A 20,040-nucleotide genomic window follows, 5' to 3' on the forward strand; every position below is an offset into this window, starting at 1 on the left:
GGCAGAAGAACATTACAGTGAGGAGGGTAACAAATAAGGTCACATCAAAGGGCCAATAAATACATTCTTTCAGATAATTCAGGCCCGTTTAGCGCTCAATATAATATAAAATGCTGGGCATATTACACAAAGGTAAAAATATAAATCAGATACCGTAGATGAAAGAATGTCCAGCCACCAAACAGAGTCCAGATCATTTAAAACAAGAACATACATGTAAAGAACAAGATAGGTCAGCAATCTTTTTACACCTCTTTGTATTTGTTTGCATGCAAGTTATAATATATAGCCTTGGTGATCTCGGGAGGCCTAGACCTAGGTCTTTCATCTATGACAGGCTTACAAAGTGCCCTCCAATCCATGCTGAGCAGTTCCCCAACATGCCCTAGAAACGGGCACATCTCCACCAGGGATTGGAGTCCTGCAGGCCTGCAGACTCGAGTCGTCCAGACTAAAGCTTCTCGCATCCCAGAGTCAAGTGCATGGCAACGGTGGTCGTATTTCAGCCTGGACCCCCTGCTGTGATCTCTGCCACGGATACTAGTTGGGAAAGGCAATCCTCTTATTCAGGAAAGAACTTGACGTTCCCAAACATCTGCCTCTGACGGGGGTTCTCACAACCTCAGTAATAACTATCTTGAAGTAGATGAGATTTCTCTCGGTGGTTTCAACCCAACAATCGGACGGAGCATCAAGTAGGCATCCGACCATACGGGCTGTCTTCCTTTCCACAGCTTCCTGTCTCAGACGGGGCCTGGCGGTGACCCCTGCAGTCAGTTCAACACTGCATACGGTCATGATCTTAAGTACAGCAGCATCTGTCGGGGCTTGAGCAGCGCAGATGCTTAAGCAGAGCTGCGTACGGCTACATATGTCCACATCCCTGTTGATGACTGAGGGGAAAGATGCTCACCCTATAAATACACTGACTGAGCTGCACAATAAGCTCAAGTGACCGGTCTATGATCCCGGGTACCAGCAACATCATCTCGGGCCAGCCCTCTGTGTGTACCGCGAATGGAAATGTTCTGGTCAGTTTATCTCTTCATAAAAAAAGATGTGAAAAGATAAACACTTTCTTATAGATTTGCTCAGCATTTGAAAGTTATTTGCTGAAATAGACCAGGCCAGCACCCTGGGGAAACCGCTTTGTCACTGACCCTGATTTGATTTCAGTGCTGTGAGTCGATAGCTCAGAGAGGCACGGCCTTGATATAGTGGAGGATTGGACCCATTCATACATGTACTATGCAGTGAAGCAGTGGGCCAAGACACACTCAACCCAGGGACTTGGATAGCGTTCTGGGATGGAGATGAGCGATTGTCAGGTCAGAGCTACTCACTCCCGGGAGGCTGAAGAGAGAGAGAACCTGCATGAAGAGGTTTGATAAGGAAAGAGAAGGAGGAAAATGGAGATAAAGAAATAAGTATAGCGATTCTGATATAAGGACAGAGATGGAAATAGAGAGAGATTAAGATAGATATAGACATAGTTATAAATGGAAGAGAGGTGCAGATAGAGACAGGGTGATGAGGATTTTACATAATTGAAAAGAGAAGGGACCCACTGAGTTACACATCTTGAGAAACCCACAGAAATGAGCAATTCAGGGGTTCTGCACTGAAGTCACATGCAAGCATGTTTCAGCATCACCTTGGCAAAACCGGGTCTGATTCCTACTGGGAAAACCAGTCTAGAATATTCCACGACAGTCAAACACCTATTCTTCTCTGCGGCTCAGTCTTAAAACACAATAATCCATCCCAATGACTGGGCTGAAATGACTTCTCAAATATGTTCCTATTCTCTTCTTAATAGTTCAAAGATTAAAAAAGAGTATGTGGCACCAATTCTACCAGTTTTATTGAATTACCAATCACTCTCTTGTATGTGTTTATAATCAAATAGAAGATATCCAAAGGATATATAAGAGGACTTCTCTGTAAATTAAATTGAAAGTCAAGTCAAGTCATTGTGTTCCTGAAATATTGCACCATCAGTATTATTCCATTGTAACCCGCCCACTGTGGCGCGCTCTGCCTCTGCAGTCGGTCTTTAGTCACATGAACCCTCCCAGTAGAGTCTGCTGGTCCCACGGATACACTGGCAGCTCTTGCCGCAGTGGCTGCAGTCAATGACCTCTACAATAAGCAGAACTACCCAAGTCCCAGATAACACAGAAGCAGGATGGGATGACCAGAGGAGGTGCATTGGCACCTTGGCACACTCACACCTGCACAGTGACACACTCATTTTGATGTTTTATGCAGAGGAAAACCTCACAAGCAAAGTCAGCAAGAACCTGAATTATTTTTGCGAACCGCTCTGTGTGTGTGTGTGTGTGTATGTGTGTGTGTGTGTGTGTGTGTGTGTGTGTGTGTGTGTGTGTGTGTGTGTGTGTGTGTGTGTGTGTGTGTGGCTGTGTGTGTGTGCGTGTGAATTTAGCTGTGTGTGTGTTTGTAATCTTCAAAATGCTATGGAGTAGGCTGAGATATCAGTATTTGTCAAAGCAGTGAGTTTGAAAAGTATGAATCCACCCTCAGGTAGATTGCGTCGAGTCTTCATATATTTCATATCAAATATGTTCGGAACTAGGTTAGGATCGCAAAGCAGGCAGTACAAGCTATGAAGGTGGAAGCAGAGAGAAGCGACTCACAATTAGCTGGGTGAATACACACAGAAACCTAGCATCTGTACCGCTGTGATAGCCTTGCCCATCCTTATGTTCATAGGCTATGCACTTAATTAGCATTTGTGTTCATGCTAGCCATGCCATTAAATGGCATCAACTTAACAACACAAAAGGCCCCGCCAGCCTAGCCCTAGATAATATATATTTTCCACAAGTTCCGAAATGTGTCAACAATTCAGCTATCCTATCTATGCTGTGTAATACTAGGGTACAGTTAGCCGCCAGCATGTAAGCATATAGCATGCTAGCAGGAACTATATACACTAGAGCACTCTGGGTTGTGAGTGTGTTGAAACCCAGTGGGTCGACGGGGTAGGAGGCACAGGGAGAAGGAGGTCACACGTAGGATGCTATATGTATTCTATAATGCCATTGGTCATTTTGATAACATCAATCCATGAATCACCAATTGGTTGTAGAAATATAAGATAAGATCATAGCAACACAACTTACACATGGTAAGCTAGGCATGCGTCCCAAGTGATGCATTGTAAGATGAACAGAAAGTGTTAGGCTAGGTCTCTCACATTTTCTCATTAGCCTTTCTCTATATCTCTCACTCACACATACACACAAATGAGATGCCTAATATTTGAGTCTATTTTCCACTGCATCACAGCTGGTGCCAGTCTGACCCTAAAAGACCCTTAAAGACCTTGCAGAATGCCTAAATTGCAAGGCATGCCATAAAATGAATTCATGAAAAAGCTTATTGGGACAGACCAAATGCAGCACCAAAACATTCCAGCACAAAACAGAACCGCACGTAGGTAAGGGTTACATTTTCAGTTTCCAAACAACAACGGTCTTGGTTCCGCTTTTAAAATTTGAATCGGCCCATACTCTTAAAAAGCCAAGGTTACTGTGACATCTCGACTTGTTTCTTCCTGCCCTGCCCTGACCCGTTCACCAAATACAGAGACACTATTATGGAATTAGCCTTATAGTGCTGTGACATGATTGGGAGTCCACCCCGACACTGCATAGCCACCCTCCCCCTTCTGGCCACCATCGTACACTGTATTGTATTGTGTTTTATTGTGTTGTATTGTATTGTATTGTATTATAGTACTTAACTGTGTAGCAACTGCAGTAGCTGCTATCATTGCTGTAACACCGGGAATTGGTTAGCCTAGCGATTGTTGTACTTGCACTTGGTTCTATGAACATCCTTTCTGTACCGACAGCGATATATTGATGCGCTTCTTATGACAAATGTACTTATTGTAAGTCGCTTTTGATAAAAGCGTCTGCTAAATGCCCTGAATGTAAATGTAAATGATAGAATAGATAATCATTTAGTTGTTTAGTTTTTGGATGTTGTTTGGTTGTCCTGGTGCCCTCAGGCAACCGGAGATTCATTCCAGGTTATGCGTTATGTATCTTCTGAAAATGGAGACAAAGCAGACGCACACACACACATTCACTCTCTATCACGTCCTCTCTTTGTAAGAGGCTATTACATATATTATGCTGACCAAGGTGAAAGAATTTATAGTTGTGTGTGTTGGTTTGTTTGTGCATGCGTATGTGTGTATGCATGTTTGTGTGTCCATTCCTGCTTCGGTGAAAGTGACCCCCATGTGCGTGCTAGTGAGGTTTTATCCATTTGATCATGCACACACACACACACACAGAAACACACACACACACACATATGTAACCGTCGGAACGTTGAGCTAGTGGAGGTTTTGGCTTTGAGCTGCTGTGTCTGAATTAGATTAGCATCACAGAGTTGACCTCGTTGTGCGAGAGCTGCCATACCCCCCTTGACAACAAAGCCCGGGCAAAACTGAGCATGTGCCCCACTGACACACAACAGCACACAGCCCCTACTGCAGCACACAGCCGAGAGAGAGAGAGAGAGAGAGAGAGAGAGAGAGAGAGAGAGAGAGAGAGAGAGAGAGAGAGAGAGAGAGAGAGAGAGAGAGAGAGAGAGAGAGAGAGAGAGAGAGAGAGAGAGAGAGAGAGAGAGAGAGAGAGAGAGAGAGAGAATGCAAGTCTCATCTACAGCACGAGAGTGAACACACCTCCGACTGTTCTAACCTCCGAGTATGCACATGGAGGTCAGTGTCTCCCTGTGCCAGAGAGGCTTAATTAGGCTTGCAGGTGGAAGAGGAAATTAGTCTATGTGGTGGAGTTACTAGACGACGAAGAGCAAGCAAGGAGGAGAGAGGTGGGGGAGGGGAGATCAGAGATGAGGGAGCTGTAGAGGGAGACCGAAGAGGGAGCAAACGGAGAACGATATCAGGATGAGGTGTGGGGGAGGGAGAGAGACACACACAAAAATCTGCTTCTCGAAAAGGACTTTGGCTAATCAGAGAAACACATTACGGAACTGAGGAGAGACAGAACAGGAAATAGGTCATGGGAACATACAATATAAATGGTCAATACTATTTTTGTGCCCAATGAAAGAGCCATTCTATAGATAAGGCTACGCATTCTTCAGAAAAGAGGGAGTAGAAAGATAGGGATGCAGTTGGAATGGAAGAAAGAACGGTCTTAACACCAAATTAGGGCAAATGCTGAGAGAGAGAGGGGGGGGAGACACACGCACACAGAGAGGAAGAGGGAGAGACTGACCAGGGGCTAGTCTCTGAGTAAAACAGAATGAAAGAAAGGAAAATGGAATCCAAGAGCATGTGTGCTTCAAGAGACGTGTGTGTGTGTGTGTGTGTGTGTGTGTGTGTGTGTGTGTGTGTGTGTGTGTGTGTGTGTGTGTGTGTGTGTGTGTGTGTGTGTGTGTGTTTGTCTTTGTGTGTGTGTCTGTGTGTGTGTAATTGTCTACAAGTGTGCATGCACACATTAAATCTGCCATGCATAACAGTCATTTCTAGACAAGTTACAGTTTGTTCAGTCCTTCCACAATCATTTCCTATTTATTATAGTCACGGATTACACACTTCTACCAAAGCAACCCAGGGCGAAGCCAGAGTTACAAGCAGCACTCAGCTGTGAGCCTCAACCTATGCAGACACATGGCATGCTAACACAATTGCACTGCTAAGCCAAACCAAGCATCCTCCTCACACATCCAAACCAGAAGGCTTGAGGCAGTCACTTCACAAATACAACAGGAGCGTGGGACTGCGTACATTAGATCCATGATCACACTGTTTAAAAAGATATAACATTGACAACGCCTCACTCAATATGCCTCCTGCATGTGGCAAAGAGCAAAAGAAACAAAAAGCAACCAAGCATTCTAGAGAGTGCTAACACAAAGCTAGCTAGAGTAGCTACATGTTGGGGAGCCAGGTAGAGAGAGTTGGAACAAAGAGTGGACAGAATAAAACGATCCACTCAGGTCCCAATATGAGTTGTTTGCTTTAATGCGATTGTTTAATCACTGCAGTGGATCTCATATGGACTGGTCGGCTGTCCGAGGGCAGCTTTGACACAGCTTTGCACACACGCACGCTGTGACAATCTGTCACACAAAACAGTGTGACGGATTAGCACACTCTGAACAACATTGCAGAGATCGATAGAAGGGTTTGTGATTTTTGTATTTAGTTCATTATTGGCTTATCTCTCTCCAGCTAGCATAGTAGCCCTACATCTGCGGGATCAGGCATACACTTCAGACACAACCACTGCATCCTGCTATGAGCCCACTATGAAGAGGGTAGGAGTCAAAGACAATAGGACGACGTTGCACACTATTCTCTGTTAGGTTTTCTCATAGGCAAGCAGTGAGTGGGTGACCCAGATGTTGAGGGCAATAGATAATCTATAGGAGTGTGAAATGTATCTCATTAGGAGCTCAGCACAAGCCTGTGTTTTCCCTTGCCTACTATACATGTCTGCTCCATCTGTTGGACAACTTGCGATGAGGGCTTCACTGACAGAATAACACCCCATGTGTCATTTTCCAATAACCACAATTTTTCACGAAATCCTGTGAAACGGCTTCTCAGAAGCCATGGCAAAGACATCCCCTCCCCCACTCTCGGCTGCTCTCCCCATCCGTTCCTCCCTCCCTCCCCGTCTTTCTCTGTGGCTGTTGCTAGGACCGCTGGCAGCACGCGCCTACAATGGAAACCAGCGCATTTATAGAGGTGGATACGCCGGTGTGTTGCTATAGGCAACACGCTGCATCCATTCAACTGTGCTGTGCACATAATGCAGGGGGAGCACAGTGATTCAGAGGGGTCTGCCTTCGATGTTGAGTTGAATGGTTTATTATCTTAATGAAGTACGAAGGGAAGCTTAAAGGGAACAACAAATAGAGGCCCGTTCTGCTATTATAATGCTATGCACATTATCGGTACAAGTTGGGGCTCAACCAAGCAGGAGTCAAAGGCTCTCTCAGGAAATGCCAACACTGCAACACCAGAGCAGAGACAAAGGAAGGGAGAGAACAGATGCGGCAATGAAATAAATAAATAAATAACATATCGCTGCACTGCACTAGTGTACAGAGTTGTTGTGCAGTTGTCGAGAGATCCAATGCACTGATAGAGTGGTAGAGCAATCCCCTGCACTACTGTATGGACTGGTAGTAGAGAAGGAGAGCAATCCAGTATACTTGTGTATGGATGGTATAAGGGCAATCCACTATACTAGTGTAGAGTGAGCGAGAGGGAGAGAGAGAGAGAGCGAGAGGGAGAGAGAGAGAGAGAGAGAGAGAGAGAGAGAGAGAGAGAGAGAGAGAGAGAGAGAGAGAGAGAGAGAGAGAGAGAGAGAGAGAGAGAGAGAGAGAGAGAACATGGATTCAGGTCTCATCTACAGTCCATCAGCCCACAGCATGAGAGCAATGTCAGCTCAGGTTACTGGATATTATCTGTAGCTGCTTGCTTTCAATTAATTTATTACAACACCCAGACCCCTAGCGACATCAAGAATTAGTCCTACAAACTTGAAAAAACACAAACATGAAATAAAAAGATAAACTATCATAACAAGCAAATGGGTTTGAATAGGGATGAATAGTGATCACAATAAATGTGATGATGCGTAACACAGTGTTTGTTATCATCAATGGCTTGTTAATGACATCTATTTTCTTCAGTAGCTCAGAAGTGAGCTTGGAAGCATCACTATGTTCTACGTGGAGGATGGTAGTGACTGCTTTCACCATGTCACCTCCTTTAACCCAGGAGGGGTACATGAACCAGGAGGAGACCTATATTAGAACCCCGGGAGAGCACACAGAGCCGCCGCATCAGATAACCCCTCACTTAGCGACAGGGCCCCAGTGTGGTCTTTGCCAGGCTGGGAACCAAACACAGAGAGCTAACCAGTACACAGCCTGAAGACAGCTCAGCAGGTCATTCATAAGGCCTGGAGGGGACATTGAATGTGGTAATAAAACCCCACACATATATATATATATATATATTCTGCCATTCCCCACAGGACATTTATTTATTTGAGTTTGAAACCGTGGTACAAACAAAACAAAACCTGTATTCAGGTTCCAACCCAATCCTTGCAGAAATTAATCAGATAATTAATATTCAGACTAACCCAACTGCTGGGACAATTGTATTCAGAAATTCTGAGTGGCCTTGTCTTACCTCTCCAGCTGCAGACCTTCTATCAGGGAGAACCAGAGTGTTCCCATTGCTCCCCGGGACTATAGTAGATCCTATACTCATTCTGGGTCCAACTAACATGTAGCGTTTCTCTCCAGATCTGTACTGGATGCTGTGACACAGAGTTCCATCATAGTTTGTTTCAGGTAAATACTTGGAGGATACGTCCGTGGTTTTAGAGCACTGCATTGCAATAAGCACAATAATACTGATGAGGAAAAGAGTTGAAACTGAAGCCAGAGTTATCATTAAATAAAATGTCACGCCACTATCCCCAATGTCTGTCACTGCACTTTTCACATCAGAAGCTGAAATGGCCTCTTTGGGCTCCACCAGCTTGACAAACACAGTAGCTGTTGCTGAGAGTGACACGTTCCCATTATCTTTGACCAGTATGACCAGTTTATGTTGAGCCTCGTCTGTCTCTGTGAATGAGCGCAGTGTTCTTATCCGTCCAGTATAGCGGTCCAAACCAAAGAGACTGTGGTCACTCACTTCCTGTAGTGAGAATAACAGCCAGCCGTTGTATCCTATATCAGCATCGTAGGCTCTCACTTTAGTCACCAGGTGGCCTGCAGGAACATTGCGAGGAACCTCCTCTACTCCTTCAGCAGAACCGTTAGAGCTGACGGGATGTAAGATAACCGGAGGGTTGTCGTTCTGGTCCAGAAGAAACACGTTCACCGAAACGTTACTGCTTAAAGACGGACTTCCAGAGTCTGTTGCCACAACATGGAATCTAAACGTTTTTAATTTTTCAAAGTCAAAACTTTTCACTGCCAATATCTCTCCAGTCTCATGGTTGATATTAAGATAGGAGGCAAGTTTGTTTTCATCTCTTCCCTCTCTTGGAATATGATAGGAGACCACAGCATTATCACCTTTATCTCGGTCTGAGGCCATCACTGAGAATATAGGGGCGCCCGGAGCATTGTTCTCACTCATGTAAAATGTGTACGGGCTGTGTGAAAACACAGGGCCGTTATCGTTGACGTCAGACACAACGATGGCTATGGTCTTCATGGAAGAGAGCGCGGGAGAACCAGCGTCTCTTACCACCACTGTGACGTCATAATAAGACTGATGCTCTCTGTCCAGCAACGATTTGGTGACGACGGAATACATGTTGTCCTGTAAGGAGGGCGTTAACGTGAAAGGCACGTCCTCTTTAATCGAGCAGAGGACTTTCCCGTTTAAACCAGAATCCAAGTCACTGAGTGTGATGAGTGCGACGGTAGTTCCTGTTTTAGAATCCTCTGGAATGGCGTTTAAAAAAGAGGTTACCTCTATTTCAGGTGTGTTGTCGTTTACGTCAACAACTTTTATGACGACGCTCGTGTCTGCTTTTAAAGGAAAGACCCCCCTATCCGATGCCCTGATATCGATCTCATAACGATCCTTTTGTTCGAAATCGATCAAGCCCTTCACAGTTACTTCGCCTGTATTGGTGTTTATGTCGAAAAGCTCCAGCAATTCGCTGTTGACATTGTTTCCTAGTGAATAGAATACCTCTCCGTTCAGACCGTCGTCTAAATCCGTGGCGTTCACATGAATCACTGTTGTGCCAATAGGTGAATTTTCCTTTAGCATGGCTGAATATGATTCTTTTGTGAACACTGGCATATTGTCATTCGCATCCAAAACTTCCACAAATATTACTGTGGACCCTGAACGTTGAGGTTTTCCTCCATCGCTGGCAGACAGCGTTAATTTATGACGTCTGGCAGTTTCTCTATCAAGCGATTTCTGTAAATGCAAAACGGGAATTTTACCATCGTTGCCCCTATCCTTAACCTCTAAACGAAAATGATCATTTTGGCTGAGTTTGTATTGATGGATTGAATTCAAACCGCTGTCTGGATCTCGCGCAGGGCGCAGTTGAAATCGTTCCCCAGGTAAGGCCGACTCGAAAATCTCCAACAGCGTTTCCTTCTCTGGAAAGCTGGGGCTGTGGTCGTTCACATCTAGCACCTCAACTGTAGCATAATGGATTTCCAGTGGGTTCTCAAGCACGGTTTTTAAGTTGATCACACACGTATTGCTTCGCCCGCACACCTCTTCCCGGTCTATTTGTTTGTTGGTATATAAAACACCATCAGTCTGGTTTAGCTGAAACAAGGCGTCGTTGGGGCCAGACGCGATACGAAAACCCCGGAGTTTTAATGAACTGACATCCAGCCCTAGGTCCTTCGCTACGTTCCCAACCAGCGTGCCCCCCTTGAGTTCTTCGGTGATGGAATATCTGATTTGTCCGGAGGTGACGTTCCAGAACAGAACGAATACAGTGAAAATCGTGGCGAGTTGCTCCCGCCATGCTTCGTGTCGCGATATTGCCATGCTGCTGAAATAAGGAATCATCCACACGAACAAATGCTTCGTAGCCTATGTTAAAAACCCACACAATAAAAACAAAAATCCATCATATAGTCCAGATCCACAAAGTGTATATGTCCTGAGGAACGCCAATAGATGTTGTCCTTACTGTAACTGTACTCCTAAAACACTAACTCAGCTTTAACTGTAGACATGAGGAACGATACTGACTGGCCAAGCCAAGGGGCAGGGTTCTACTTTGATATATGCCTATTGATGCAATGGGTACCAAAACGTCATGGCACATGCGCGCTGACATTATGCGATCTCGCGTTTCATTGCACGATACAGGTGTCGGTCACCCATTTTACGCACGAATAAGACCGATGGAACGATGTCCTGCCATTATTATATTTTTTATGTCCAGTACCTGGTTACGCTACCTGGTCGGTGGGTAAAGTAGGCTATTCACTTCTTATTATATTTGCTTGAGTATTCTTTTTTTATTGAAGGTTACTCTTGAGAGTGCCCCAAATTAACTATTATACCATACGACGAGCAATGATACACACACACGCGCACACACGCACACGCACGCACGCACGCACGCACGCACACACACACACACACACACACACACACACACACACACACACACACACACACACACACACACACGCACACACACGCACACACACACACACACGCATCGCCATTAATGTTCTTACCTCCGCAGATGTACTCCTCCTATCAGGGACCACCAGAGTGTTCCCATTGCTCCCCGGGACTATAGTAGATCCTATACTCATTCTGGGTCCAACTAACATGTAGCGTTTCTCTCCAGATCTGTACTGGATGCTGTGACACAGAGTTCCATCATAGTTCGGCTCTTGTATAAACTTTGAAGAGCGGTCTGTAGATTTCGAGCACTGCATGGCTATCAATACGATAATACTGAGGATAAAAAGCACAGAAACTGAGCCCAAAGTTATTATGAGATAAAACGATAGATTATTCTCGTTTTCAATCGTTGCTGAACTTTTCACATCAGAAGCTGAAATGGCCTCTTTGGGCTCCACGAGCTTGACAACCACAGTAGCTGTTGCTGAGAGTGACACGTTCCCATTGTCTTTGACCAGTATGACCAGTTTATGTTGAGCTTCGTCTGTCTCTGTGAATGAGCGTAGTGTTCTTATCCGTCCAGTATAGCGGTCCAAACCAAAGAGACTGTGGTCACTCACTTCCTGTAGTGAGAATAACAGCCAGCCGTTGTATCCTATATCAGCATCGTAGGCTCTCACTTTAGTCACCAGGTGACCCGTGTGGACGTTACGGGGAATGTCCACCTCCCCCTCGCTTGTGCCGTTAGTACGTGGGGGATACAGGATGACGGGAGGGTTGTCATTCTGGTCCAGGATGAACACATAAACGGTGACGTTACTACTCAGTGGCGGCCTTCCAGAATCTGTTGCAATAACTTGAAAGTTAAACGTCTTTGACGTTTCGAAATCAAAGCTTTTTAATGCCGAAACATCCCCATTTTGCGAATTTATATTTAGAAATGACACCAGCTTATCGTCTTCACGGCCTGCCCTCCCGATGTGAAATGAAATTGCTGCGTTTTGGTTCTCGTCTCGATCAAAAGCCCCTACGTTGAATATGGAAGCGCCCGGGCCGTTATTCTCAGTTAGATAAAACGTATACGGACTCCGTGAGAACTCTGGACTGTTGTCATTCACATCTGACACGACAACGCTCATTGACTTTTCGGTTGATAGGGCAGGCTTGCCCGCATCCCTTGCGACTATCGTTAGGTCGTAATGTGCCTGCTTCTCTCTATCGAGCAGCGACTTGGTCACTAACGAATACATGTTTTCTTCTAAGGAGGGGGATAAGGTGAAAGGGGTAATTTCTCTAATGGAACAAGTCACTTTCCCGTTGAGGCCGGAGTCAGAATCAATCACACTTATGAGGGCGACTGTGGTCCCCGGCCTGGAATCCTCAGCAACGGCGCTGGAGAATGATGTCACCTCAATCTCTGGCGCATTGTCGTTTACGTCAACAATTTTAATAATGACGCTCTTCTCTGAGGTGAGGGGCGCAAGCCCTTTATCCGATGCTTGTATTTCAATTTCATATTTGTCCTTGTGTTCATAGTCAATAAGGCCTTTTACAATTATTTCACCTGTTAGCTGATTAATATCAAAGAGCTTGAATAGTCTGTTATTCACACTATTTCCGAATGAATAAATTACCTGTCCATTTGGACCGTCATCTAAATCACTTGCATTTACTTGTATTATTGTACTGCCGATCGCCGCGTTTTCATTGAGAAGCACCGAATAAACATCTTTAGAAAAAACAGGGGTATTGTCGTTGACATCCAGTACATCCACTCGAATGCTCATTTCACCAGATTTCGGTGGTTTTCCCCCGTCCAAAGCGGTCAGCAACATTGCATGACTTATTTCCACTTCTCTATCTAACGACTTTTGTAAAACTAATATTGGTATTTTGCCATCTTCTCCCTTATCTTTCACTTCCAAACGGAAATGATCATTATGGCTCAGTTTATATTTTTGGACAGAAAACTGACCACCGTCTGGATCCCGTGACGCCTGCAGCTGAAAGCGCGCTCCAGGTAGAACTGACTCGGAAATCTCTAACGTTTTCTCTTTCTCTGGAAAGCTTGGCGAATGGTCGTTCATATCCAGCACCTCCACCCCAACATAATGCACCTCCAGTGGATTCTCGAGCACCGTTTTCAGATTGATTAAACACGCACTAGTCCTCTCGCATACCTCTTCCCTGTCGATCTTGCGATTCACATACAAAACGCCGTCGACTTGATTCACATAGAAAAGTGGATCGGAAGAACCAGAAACGATGCGGTATTTCCTTTCTTTTAATTTGCTCTTATCCAGCCCTAAATCCTTGGCCACATTTCCAACGACAGTTCCTTCATTCACTTCCTCAGAAATGGAATATCGTATTTGTGCCGATGTCGAAATAATCACCGTAACCAAGAAGGCGATCCACAGCTCGCGCTTTCTTTGTTCCATGACGAACAGACGGCACAAACTCCTTCAATAGAATATAAGCCGCTGTTGTGGTCAATATAGCCATACACGCGAAAATGATTCTGCTCAACAAACGGTAAAATGCAAGATTATTGTCCTACTGTTGCTCGTACGATCAGATATCATTCTGCCCTCATCGAAACAATACGTATTTTAAGGGGTGGGCAAACAATTCGACGACTGGAATGAATGCCGGCGTCGCCCCTCCTCTGGTACAGTGACACCATGCGACCCTCTGGTGAATAACATAAAGTACAATGAGCCTCTCCACTCCTCGTCTTATTGTGTTGAACAAATTATCAAATTTGTGGACCTGAATAGAAAGTGGTTGCGCGTCCGACTTCAGCACCACGGACAGCGGCTCTAAGTCATTGAGACGTCAAGCTTTGACGAACATTGAGAGAGAAACCAGGAATGTCTCCGAGCAAAAATGTGCCACAAATGAAGATGAATCCAATACTTATGTTTGAAATATTGATTTAAAATAACACAGGTCAGCAATCTTACCTCAACAGATGTGCTCCTCCTGTCAGGGACCACTAGAGTGTTCCCATTGCTCCCCGGGACTATAGTAGATCCTATACTCATTCTGGGTCCAACTAACATGTAGCGTTTCTCTCCAGATCTGTACTGGATGCTGTGACACAGAGTTCCATCGTAGTTTGTTTCTGGTAAATACTTGGAGGATACGTCCGTGGTTTTAGAGCACTGCATTGCAATCAGCACAATAATACTGATGAGAAAAAGAGTTGAAACTGAAGCCAGAGTTATCATTAAATAAAATGTCACGCCACTATCCCCAATGTCAGTCACTGCACTTTTCACATCAGAAGCTGAAAAGGCCTCTTTGGGCTCCACGAGCTTGACAACCATAGTAGCTGTTGCTGAGAGCGATACGTTCCCATTGTCTTTGACCAGTATGACCAGTTTATGTTGAGCCTCGTCTGTCTCTGTGAATAAGCGCAGTGTTCTTATCCGTCCAGTATAGCGGTCCAAACCAAAGAGACTGTGGTCACTCACTTCCTGTAGTGAGAATAAAAGCCAGCCGTTGTATCCTATATCAGCATCGTAGGCTCTCACTTTAGTCAACAGGTGGCCTGCAGGAACATTGCGAGGAACCTCCACTACTCCCTCAGCAGATCCGTTAGAGCTGACCGGATGTAAGATAACTGGAGGGTTGTCGTTCTGGTCCAGAAGAAACACGTTCACCGAAACGTTACTGCTTAAAGACGGACTTCCAGAGTCTGTTGCCACAACGTGGAATCTAAACGTTTTTAATCTTTCAAAGTCAAAACTCTTTAAAGCCGAGATGTCTCCATTTACAGGGTTAATGTTTAGAAAGGAAGATAACAAATTGTCTCCGCCCCTAAATATATGGTAGGAAATAAGCGCGTTATTCCCTTCGTCCTGATCAGCCGCCTGCACTTTGATTATGGAGACTCCAGGAGAATTGTTCTCAGTAAGATACAAAGTATAGGGACTCAGTAGAAACTGGGGGCTGTTGTCATTCACATCTGATATTTCGATCCGGATAGTCTTTTCAGAGGACAAGGATGGCTCACCTGTGTCTTTAGCGATGATTGTAACATCGTAATGAGATTGTTTCTCTCGATCTAAAGGTGTTTTGGTAACTATAGAGAACATGTTATTCTGTACTGATGGAGTCAGTGTAAACGGAACATCTTGGTTTATAAAACATAGCACCTTTCCGTTGATACCGGAGTCTGAGTCCTTCACTGTAATGACAGCCACAGTTGTCCCTGACTTAGAATCTTCAGAAAGGGCTTTGGAATATGAATTTACTTCTATCTCGGGTGCATTGTCGTTAACATCGATGATATTAATAATCACACTCTTGTCACTTGTTAAAGGAGCAGATCCTTTGTCTGATGCCTGGATGTCAATCTCATATCTCTTTCGCTCTTCAAAATCTAAGATTCCTGAAACTTTTAATTCCCCTGTTATTGCATTTAAATAAAAATATTCCCGGACTTTTCCGTGCACTTCACCACTAAATGAATAAACAACTTCGCCATTAGCACCATCATCCAGGTCTGTTGCATTAACTTGTATAATATTAGTGCCTATAGATGTGTTTTCCTGCAGCTGGACAGAGTAAGAGTCCTTGGTAAAGACTGGGTGGTTGTCGTTGACATCAACTACTACTACAGTTATTTTCATTTCACCAGACTTTGGGGGTTTACCTCCATCGATAGCAGTCAAAAGTAAATTATGTATTTTAACTGATTCTCTATCGAGTGACTTTTGGAGGATTAAAATTGGAGTCTTCCCATCTTCACCACGATCTTTAACCTCCAAACGAAAATGTTCATTAGGACTTAACTTATATTGCTGAACGGATAATAATCCACTGTCCCCATCGTGCGCGGCGTGTAGTTGAAAACGCGCTCCTGGTAACGCAGATTCAGAAATCTCAATTTTTTTTTCTTTTTCGGTAAAGCTAGGAGCGTTGTCGTTCACATCCAACACTTCCACCGCTACATAATGAACCTCTAGCGGGTTATCCAGAAATGTTTTCAGTTCTATTACACAGGCTTTGCTTCTCTCGCACACCTCCTCCCTGTCTATTTTCCGGTTCACATACAAAATGCCATCGTCTTGATTAACCTGGAATAGGGGCTCCGTCGAGCCGTGGACAATACGATAGCCTCTGTTTCTCAGTGTCCTCTTGTCGAGTCCTAAATCCTTAGCGATTTGTCCAACAACAGTCCCTTCTCGAACCTCCTCAGCGATGGAATATCGTATCTGAGCCAAAGAAACACTTCTAAAGGCAACCATTGCGAAAAAACAGGAAAGACACAGCCATCGCTCCCTCCACGTCCACCGTCCTCTTTGTTCCATTTTGAGAGAAATTTAGACGACAACGTCAATCTAAAACATTTATTCCACAATAATATCCTTTATCAACATCCCAGTATGAAAAATGCATAAGATGTTATCCAACAAATATTTAAAAGCAGTGCGGATCCTAGTTATTCCTCTCACGCCACTCCCTCACAATGGTTTAGCGCACTCCAAAATCTCGATGTGAACAAGGATGGGCTTATCAGCTGTGGCCAACACGCTGCAGAACAGTTATCCGGCTTCCTACTGACACCACGTGAGGCTCAATGTTATTGCAGGGTATAGACTTTTACAATGGGTTTCAAATTATAATGAAAAAAAACTTGTTAAAAACTCAAACTTATTTAAATTACTCTTCTAAAAATAAAATATCGTTTACAATATTTAGAATATGGATAAAGTGAACACGTTTTAATCGCACGGTAATAGCAAGAACCATGTAGTTATTAATGATCACAACTTCTTGTTTCCAAAACCATGGACAGCGTTGATTCTTCTTAGAGTTTCCACAAAAACGAAAGTAAATATACCAAGTAACTTGGAATTAACTTTCAATACAGCCGATATTAAACAACAAATGATGGATGATACGGTCAACCAAACTGTTAGGGGTGAAGCTTACATTTTAAAATGTGTGTGATTGTCATTTCTTACCTCTGCAGATGTACTCCTCCTGTCAGGGACCACTAGAGTGTTCCCATTGCTCCCCGGGACTATAGTAGATCCTATACTCATTCTGGGTCCAACTAACATGTAGCGTTTCTCTCCAGATCTGTACTGGATACTGTGACACAGAGTTCCATCATAGTTTGTTTCAGGTAAATACTTGGAGGATACATCCGTGGTTTTAGAGCACTGCATTGCAATCAGCACAATAATACTGATGAGAAAAAGAGTTGAAACTGAAGCCAGAGTTATCATTAAATAAAATGTCACGCCACTATCCCCAATGTCAGTCGCTGCACTTTTCACATCAGAAGCTGAAATGGCCTCTTTGGGCTCCACCAGTTTAACAACAACAGTAGCTGTTGCTGAGAGTGACACGTTCCCATTGTCTTTGACCAGTATGACCAGTTTATGTTGAGCCTCGTCTGTCTCTGTGAATGAGCGCAGTGTTCTTATCCGTCCAGTATAGCGGTCCAAACCAAAGAGACTGTGGTCACTCACTTCCTGTAGGGAGAATAACAGCCAGCCGTTGTATCCTATATCAGCATCCCAGGCTCTCACTTTAGTCACCAGGTGGCCTGCAGGAACATTGCGAGGAACCTCCTCTACTCCTTCAGCAGAACCGTTAGAGCTGACGGGATGTAAGATAACCGGAGGGTTGTCGTTCTGGTCCAGAAGAAACACGTTCACCGAAACGTTACTGCTTAAAGACGGACTTCCAGAGTCTGTTGCCACAACGTGGAATCTAAAAGTTTTCAATTTTTCAAAGTCAAAACTTTTTAAAGCTGAGATTTCTCCGTTTACAGGGTTAATGTTTAAAAAGGAAGATAAAAGATTGTCTCCGCCCTTTAAGATAAGGTAGGAAATAAGCGCGTTATTCCCTTCATCTTGATCAGTCGCCTGCACTTTGAATATGGAGTCTCCAGGAGAATTGTTCTCAGTAAGATATAAAGTATAGGGACTCAGTAGAAACTGGGGGCTGTTGTCGTTCACATCTGATATATCGATCCGGATAGTCTTTTCCGAGGACAAGGATGGCTCACCTGCGTCTTTAGCAATGATCGTAACATCGTATTGAGATTGCTTCTCTCGATCTAAAGTTTTTTTGGTTACTATGGAGAACATGTTATTCTGTACAGATGGAGTCAGTGTAAACGGAACATCTTGGTTAATAAAACATAGCACCTTTCCGTTGATACCAGAGTCTGAGTCCTTCACTGTAATTACAGCCACTGTTGTCCCTGACTTAGAATCTTCTGGAAGGGATTTGGAATATGACATTACTTCTATCTCGGGTGCGTTGTCATTCACATCAATTATATTAATAATCACACTTTTATCAGTGGTAAATGCAACTGCCCCTTTGTCTGATGCCTGGATGTCAATCTCATATCTGTTACGCTCTTCATAATCTATGATTCCTGAAACTTGTAATTCCCCTGTTATTGCATTTAATTCAAAATATTCCCGCACTTTTCCGTGCACATCATCACTAAATGAATACACAACCTCTCCATTAGCACCATCATCCAGGTCAGTTGCATTGACTTGTATAATAGTAGTGCCTATAGCAGTGTTTTCCTGCAGCTGCACAGAGTAAGAGTCCTTGGTAAAGACAGGGTGATTATCATTGACATCACCTACTACTACTGTTATTTTAATTTCTCCCGACTTTGGGGGTTTACCTCCGTCTATAGCAGTCAGAAGTAAATTATGTATTTTAACTGATTCTCTATCCAGTAACTTTTGGAGGATTAAAATTGGCGTCTTCCTATCTTCACCACGATCTTTAACCTCCAAGCGAAAGTGTTCATTAGGGCTCAATTTGTACTGCTGAACAGATAATAATCCGCTGTCCCCATCGTGCGCGGCGTGTATTTGAAATCGAGCTCCTGGTAACGCAGATTCAGAAATCTCGATTTTTTTTTCGTTTTCGGGGAAGATGGGCGCGTTGTCGTTATTATCCAACACTTCGACTGCTACATAATGGACCTCTAGCGGGTTCTCTAGAACAGTTTTCAGTTCTATTACACAGGCTTTGCTTCTCTCGCATACCTCCTCCCGGTCTATTTTCCGGTTCACATACAGAACGCCATCGTCTTGATTAACCTGGAAGAGGGGCTCCGTTGAGCCGTGGACTATACGATAGCCTCTATTTCTCAATGTGCCCTTGTCGAGTCCTAAATCCTTAGCGATGTGTCCAACAACAGTCCCTTCTTTAACCTCCTCAGCGATGGAATATCGTATCTGAGCCAAAGAAACGCTTCTAAAGGCAACCATAGCGAAAAAACAGGAAAGCCACAGCCATCGCTCCCTCCACGTCCCCTGTCCTCTTTGTTCCATTGCGAATGAAGTGTAGACTACAACGTAGATCTAAAATATGTATTCCGCCAACAGGATATCCTTTGCCATCATCGTGGAATGAAAAAGTATAAGCTGTAATCCAACAAATATTTAGAAGCCGTGCAGATCCTATTATTCATCAAACACCAAAACGCACAATGGTTTACTGCACTTCAAAATCTCGACGTGAAAGAGGATGGGCTTATCAGCGTTGGCCAACACGCTGCAGAACCGTTTTACCGGCTTCTTACTGACACGCCGTGATGCTCAATGTTATTGCAGGGTATAGACTATAAGCAAAAAATCATGGAATCATAAAGAAGCAAAACCTGTTAATTAACACAAACTCTTTTTAAATGTTTTTCGTAATTTAAAGTAACCTATAAAATATTTAGAAATGGTCGACGTGCAAATGTTTTAATTGCACGATAGAAGCAAGCAGGACCCATCAAGTTATTCACAATTAAACACGTATTTTTAAGAACCATGGACAGCGTTGATTCTTCAGGGAGATTCCATGAGAACGAAAATAAGTAA

General features: G+C 44.0%; 1 protein-coding gene across 20 annotated transcripts in view; it reads right to left on the minus strand.

The window, feature by feature from the left end:
- LOC115552445 (protocadherin alpha-C2) overlaps nucleotides 1-20,040 on the minus strand; it is a 196,850-nt gene that overhangs the window by 121,646 nt on the left and 55,164 nt on the right. Inside the window, exon 1 of one of the 20 annotated variants that reach the window (XM_030368569.1) lies at nucleotides 17,149-19,678. The exons of 15 other annotated variants lie outside the window; for them this stretch is intronic. In XM_030368569.1, the coding sequence (XP_030224429.1) occupies nucleotides 17,149-19,503 (2,355 nt within the window). In that variant the 5' untranslated portion in view covers nucleotides 19,504-19,678. Of the gene's footprint in view, nucleotides 1-8,218; nucleotides 11,143-11,277; nucleotides 14,112-14,136; nucleotides 16,752-17,148; nucleotides 19,680-20,040 lie in introns of those variants that run through there. 4 more of the 20 variants (XM_030368570.1, XM_030368581.1, XM_030368589.1 and 1 more) reach the window with 4 other exon arrangements.

This window comes from Gadus morhua, chromosome 10 (assembly GCF_902167405.1).
Source record: "Gadus morhua chromosome 10, gadMor3.0, whole genome shotgun sequence".
Taxonomy (NCBI): Eukaryota; Metazoa; Chordata; class Actinopteri; order Gadiformes; family Gadidae; genus Gadus; species Gadus morhua.